This window comes from Mastomys coucha, chromosome X, assembly GCF_008632895.1.
Source record: "Mastomys coucha isolate ucsf_1 chromosome X, UCSF_Mcou_1, whole genome shotgun sequence".
Classification (NCBI taxonomy): domain Eukaryota; kingdom Metazoa; phylum Chordata; class Mammalia; order Rodentia; family Muridae; genus Mastomys; species Mastomys coucha.
Window position 1 is genome coordinate 127571943 of NC_045030.1, and position 6017 is coordinate 127577959.

The following is a 6017-nucleotide window of genomic DNA, read 5'->3' on the forward strand; positions in this document are numbered from 1 at the left end:
GCTTCAAGTTTCTCTCCATTTAGTTTGATGTTGGCCACTGGTTTGCTGTATATTGCCTTTACTATGGTGAACCTCATTTCTTAACAGTAAGAATGCCAGTCCTCTCTGTCATGTTGCACTAAGGATTAAATGAATAATACTTAAATAAGCCTAGTAAATTCTATATGTACTTTTAAAAAGAAATAAACTCTATAATGAATAAAAGTTAGTAATTATCTTTAATCACACAAGGAACAGGGATGTGTTTGGTTGCTAAGAACTAGGAAGTAGTTACCGTAGACATACTAGAACCTTGACGGCCATTGTTAGAACATTGCCTACCCTTTAAGTGGACGCCTGGGCTGGGTTAATCCATCCAGAAGGCTAAAAAACTCAACAAATCTTTCTGAAATTCAACACAGCAAACATTTCTTCAACCAAAAAACCAACTTGTTATTAGATAAATAGTTATCCACCTCCAGGTAAGCCAAAAACATAAAGCTCTTCACTTTATAGGCACCTACAAGTACTTTAGTGATTTTGCTCCAGGCTATCTAGTAGAGGCCCTGGACATAACAGCATCAGTGATTTTTCTGATAGCTCAGGTCTCTCTCTCACACAGCCTGTCAGATTCCTGACCCAATATTACAGACTCTGAAGCCAGATTTTTTTGAATTGTGGTTTGAATTGTGTTATCCCACCTACCTGCTGAGCTCTTAAAGGAAGAACGTGTATGGTGCCAATTTGGACAAACAGAGACTAAGATCATGATAAGAAGCTCTGCAAATGATTATGATACATGAATAGAATCCATAGTTTTTAAAAATCAAATAAAAGTAGAAGGGACACTAGTGGGTAGTGGGAAAGGCAAGGAGAAGAGATGAGAGAATTGTGGTGAGTGAATATAAGAAAGCCTGTAATATACATATATTAAAGTATACTGACAAAATTCCTCATTTTGTGCAATGAATATACACTAACAAAATGTATTTAAAAAGAAATTGATATGAAGGTATTATCAGCCTTGTCTCAAAGCGAGATAGTCACTATGAAATGAAGATATCTAGGCTCTGTCCTTTTAGTCTCTAGGTCCTGTTAGCCTCATGAGCAAGACTAGGTTAAAGTAGCTTTTAATCACAGGCCACATATATGGGGTTTTTTTTTTTTTGGTCTGATGCAAGCCAGAGCCATTCTCTAGTAAAGCTTCAGGAAAGCCAATTTCCCCAAACAGTGACCTGTACTTCAAGACAAGCTATGGGCTGTGAGTCTCTGTTTGAAAATAATAATGTTCCAAAACAGGGGATGACTGGATGACTGTGCAGAACAATGTTAAGTCATTCATTAATAACTGACATTACAAACTGCTCAACAAACAGTGACACATGTAGGTACAAAATGACATCTTTCCTTAACCCCACTGGTTCTTCCTGCACCTAACAAAATAAACTACTAGAGAAATGTAACTCAAAATCAGAATGAGGTTGCATTCCATGTTTGCTAGAATAGCTACAGACACCAAGATAGCAGTACGCTGTGCTGCACAGGTGGAAGAGTGAGGACTCGCCAGCATTTGCTAGCATCAGTGTAACATGTCAGGCCCATCTTGCAAAACAGTACGGTAGTTCTTCGAATGCTTCAACATAGGAACAGTGTATGACACAGAAATTACTCCCAGGGTTATACCCAAAAGAAATGAACACATATCCACACACATTTATGGCAGCACTACCTTGAAGACAGTAAGTAGAAACAACTTAACTGCCCATTAGCTGATGAGTAAATAAATAGGATGTGATATGCCTACTATTTTTTAAGTCATAATAAGGAATGAAACCAGGGGCGGCGGCATGTGCCTTTAATCCCAACATTCAGAAAGCAGAGATTCTGTATGTTCAAGGCTATCCTGGTCTATGTACTAAGTTCCAGGCCAGGCAGAGCTATGAAGTAAGATCCTATCGCAGAGAGAGACAGACAGAGAGAGAGAGAGAGAGAGAGAGAGAGAGAGAGAGAGAGAGAGAGAGAGAGACAGACAGACAGACAGACAGACAGACAGACAGAGAGGGGGGAGGGGGAGAGTTCATAGATGCTACACCATGGAATCTTGAAGTAGCTGCTTAGATTGTCTTTTACTTAGGCCCTCATTTTCAAGTTAAACTGCACATTAAACTTCAATCTTTGACAGTAAGGCATCTAGATTGGAGCTCAATATCTATTTGTCTACTCTATATCTATAGGTGATGTCTGAGGTCCCTTACAGCTTTTAGGAACTGGATGAAATCAATGAAAAATGGGTCAGTACCACCTTTACCTTTGAAGCTGTGGCAATAACAGAATCAAGCCCAATAGGGAAGTGTTACTTATCAGAGATCCTCCAATGGTTCTTTAAACTAAGTTGGTTCTATTCCAATGCATTATCCCACCTTCCCCCAAGACCAAATGAAGATATTCCTAGCAGAAACAAACTAGCTAAAGGTAGAGAGTTCATCTGATTGTGTCTATGTGGTAGGCTGCTTTAGTAACAAGTCGGTCTATTTTGTAAGAAGCTACATATTGGCACAGAATCATCACTGGAGCTTCTCTATAGCATTTGCATCATTAGGCTGGGTTGAATGTTGCAATGGAATTCTAACAGCCACAGCTTTTCTGTTTACCAGCATCTGATATGCTGATAAACGTCTAATGCCAAACTAACTTAATTACCAGTTGATATGATTTGTCGTTGATTTTTGTCCTTTAGTATTTAAGAACCAAGTTGAATTATGTTCCGACTTTTGACTGCCTGCTGGTCTCGTCAAAAGACCACAGAAGGAAAACAAAGGTAACTTTACAACTACTTTTCTATACCCAATCTGGAATTACATCCCCTGTATATGCCTCAAGTTTCACGAGGGAAAAATGATCATGATGCATTTGGGAATTAATTAAACAGCAAATACAAGATTGGGAACAGAGTTGAGAGATGCACATTCTGTATATTGAATGTAACAGGGAGGGAAAGCATCCTTTGAAGATTTGGGAGGGGTTGCCACACCACCACTGTGTGGGGCTCTTTATGGTACATGAATTGAGACTATTGCAAGCAAAACTTCAAACACAAAGAATAGAATTCTTTACCCTAAAACCTAAGTGTGGTTGTGGCTTTGACACATTTTTTCTTCTCAACTTCCAGGAATGTGACTATCATTGTCATTGGCTTGGACAACTCTGGCAAAAGTCATCTTGTAGAGGCCTTTCAAAGATGTGAGAACAAAGAACAATAGTTTCTGGTGTGGGTCTGCCAGTATTCGTTCCATCTTAGCCATACTTCCTGGCCCTCAGTTTCTCTCTTGTAAAGATAAATATCCCAGTCTTCTCATTGGGCGTTAACAAGCTGTTTATATAGTGTGTGTCACTTGCTCCTTTTGTAAGATGTTCCAATTGAGAGTCCTCACATGATGTCAATTATGAATGAGCTACAATATGTAAAACATTGGAGTCAACTTTGAAGGATCGCATGTTTGGAATGCTGTCTAGTTTCTGAGTTCAATGCACGTGTAATTTGGCCTAGATAAGAGACAAGTGTAGAGTAATAAAGACGTGTAATAACACAAAACTCTGTGAGAGCTGAGATTGGAAGTTAGAGCTTCAGAAATGTTATCAGTTCAAGGATAGTACCACATCTTTAGCATAACGTGCCTCAGCAAGTTGAACATGATTCAACTTGGTTCCTAAATGCTAAAGGACAAAAACCAATGACAAATCACATCAATTGTGAATTAAGTCCTTCAACATCTCCAGAAGTGGTCACATAGCATTGTAGCAATCTGCTATACTAGTTGGAAAGCCCCAACTAGCTTTTAATAAATCAGAGGTCAGCACAGAGTCTGGTCCATCATCCATGTTTATTGAATCAGTACAGGAGTGTGTTAACGTGGTATATTTATATAACCTGACAACACTCAGCAAAGGATAGGAAATGGTGGCCCTGACACCTGTGCCCATAGTCTCCTACCTGAAGTTTTGCCAGTTTCCTTGGACAACAATGGCCTTTTGGCTGATCTGCTTATTTCTATGTGTTCCTCTAATTATTAGAGAGATGCAAAAGTCTAATCATGACACTTCCCTGCTTGGTATGGCTCCACGTCTCCCCATTGTTTTTGAAGCAAAATTTACCCACCTTAGCAGCATACAAGGTCCAATGTGGGCCTCTGACTTCTCCCCCAGCTTCATTTCCCAAGTCCTCACACATAGTACTTTAGTACAACAAAGCAAATGCTTTGCCATTCCTCAGCCACACCACTGGACTTCACAAGGCTGCATTTCCTGCATTTTAGCCACTCTGTCATCTATGTAGCTAAGTCCCTCTTTTCACAGCCTGGCCACAAGACAGTCCTCCTTTACTCCTTGAGCCGCATCCCTTGCTCAACTCTCTAGCGTACACTTAGCCCAAGATTCTTGCACAACTCCAACTCCATCACTAACCTTGGAACCCCATGAGAAGAAGAAATAGATTGTTTCTTCTCTGAGTCTGTGCTATCAATATCATTCATAATTAGTCTGGAAATTTAAGCCCTCCACCATTCTCCTAAGCCTGTATGTTGACTTTTCAGAATGTCTCCCTCAGGCCCCAGGAGCACCTCCAAGTGCATTTTAGTCAACACTCCAGCCTAGTATGCTCCCTTAGATGCAACACACTTGACTCCCTGTGCCTCCCAATTCTGGTAGGCAGAAGTAATAAGAAGTAAATGGTTACAGGGAAGTCAAGAACCAGGCAAGACAAGTCACAAGATTACTGAAAAGAATGGGGATAGTTTACTGGAGCTCCACTGCCTCAGCCCATTCAGTCTGGGTGGGGCCTGGGAACCCACAAGGTGAGAACTCCCCAGGCGTTTTTGATGGCCTGCCAGCGGTGGGAAGCTCTCATCTGAAATTAACCACAAGCTATTCATCTGAGACTGGTGTCTGTTTTCCATCCTAACTCCTAGAGCATAGTGGATGTCGCTTGTTTTGCATAACTTGCATTGTGCTCAGTGCATAACTTGAGGCTGCCTCATAAATGCATTGGTTTACAGTAGTGACTTCATTCACAGTGACATTCTAATGGACACTGATGTCACATTCTGAAGAATGCCTGGGCCACCTCTGTTCATACAGGCTCACTTAGAGTCAATCTAGTAGGTTCCTCTGTGCTCAAAATGGAATAGCTCACTTTTCTTGTCCCTGCGTTGTTTACTTTAAGATGAATGCCACAAACACAATTGTCTAGGAAAGAAAGTCCAGGCTACAGATAGTAATTTTTATGGATACTTAAAGATACCAGCTACAAAATAGTTTATGGCATCATTATCGATGATACCATTCACTGTTTTGCATGGCATGATCATATGGGACAAGAAACCCAAAGAGCAAAGACACGTACCCTAAATAAGAACATTGAGATCTGTGAGTCTCAAATCTCACTATGCATTCTATCCACCTGAATATTTAAAAAATGTTTATTTTCTATGTATATGTGGTTTGCCTAAATGTATCTATGTGAACCATGTGCAGGTTATGCAGTGCCCACAAAGACCAGAAGAGGGGAATGGATCCCCTGGAAATGAAATGACAGACAGGTTTGAGCTGCCATTAGGGTGCAGCAACCCAAGTGCTCCTCATTCCCATCAGAGGATGCTGAGACACAACCACACCTAAATTTCATAGTTCTCAGGAGCAGTGATTCCCAAGCTTTAAAGCGCCTAACTGAAATAAATATCTGAACATCCTGATGCTGGATTAAGAGGTCTGAAGTCATCCTAGGTGACTCTGTTCACTGCCTCATTGTTCTTCATATTTACCCACTGAGGCTTTCAAACATCTGCCAGTCTCCATTCTCTGGGATTTGGATTACATAGGTATGGTCCTCAAACTTTGATTGTAAAGCACTCAGACTGAGCCTAGAGAAATGGTTCAGCGGTTAAGAGCACTTGCTGCTCTTCTAGATGGACTTGGGTTGCTGCACCCTAATGGCAGCTCAAACCTGACAGGAGAAAAATAACAAAACTTTTTGAGATGCAAAA

At 40.6% G+C, this 6017-nt stretch overlaps 1 protein-coding gene across 3 annotated transcripts in view; it reads left to right on the forward strand.

Moving 5' to 3' along the window:
• Nucleotides 1-302: 302 nt before the first annotated feature.
• Arl13a (ADP ribosylation factor like GTPase 13A) overlaps nucleotides 303-6017 on the forward strand; it is a 23741-nt gene continuing 18026 nt past the window's right edge. For 2 of the 3 annotated variants that reach the window (XM_031368169.1, XM_031368159.1), the window contains exons 1-3: nucleotides 303-461; nucleotides 2717-2797; nucleotides 3149-3219. In XM_031368169.1, the coding sequence (XP_031224029.1) occupies nucleotides 2739-2797; nucleotides 3149-3219 (130 nt within the window). In that variant the 5' untranslated portion in view covers nucleotides 303-461; nucleotides 2717-2738. Of the gene's footprint in view, nucleotides 462-2716; nucleotides 2798-3148; nucleotides 3246-6017 lie in introns of those variants that run through there. The other variant, XM_031368177.1, reaches the window with a different exon arrangement.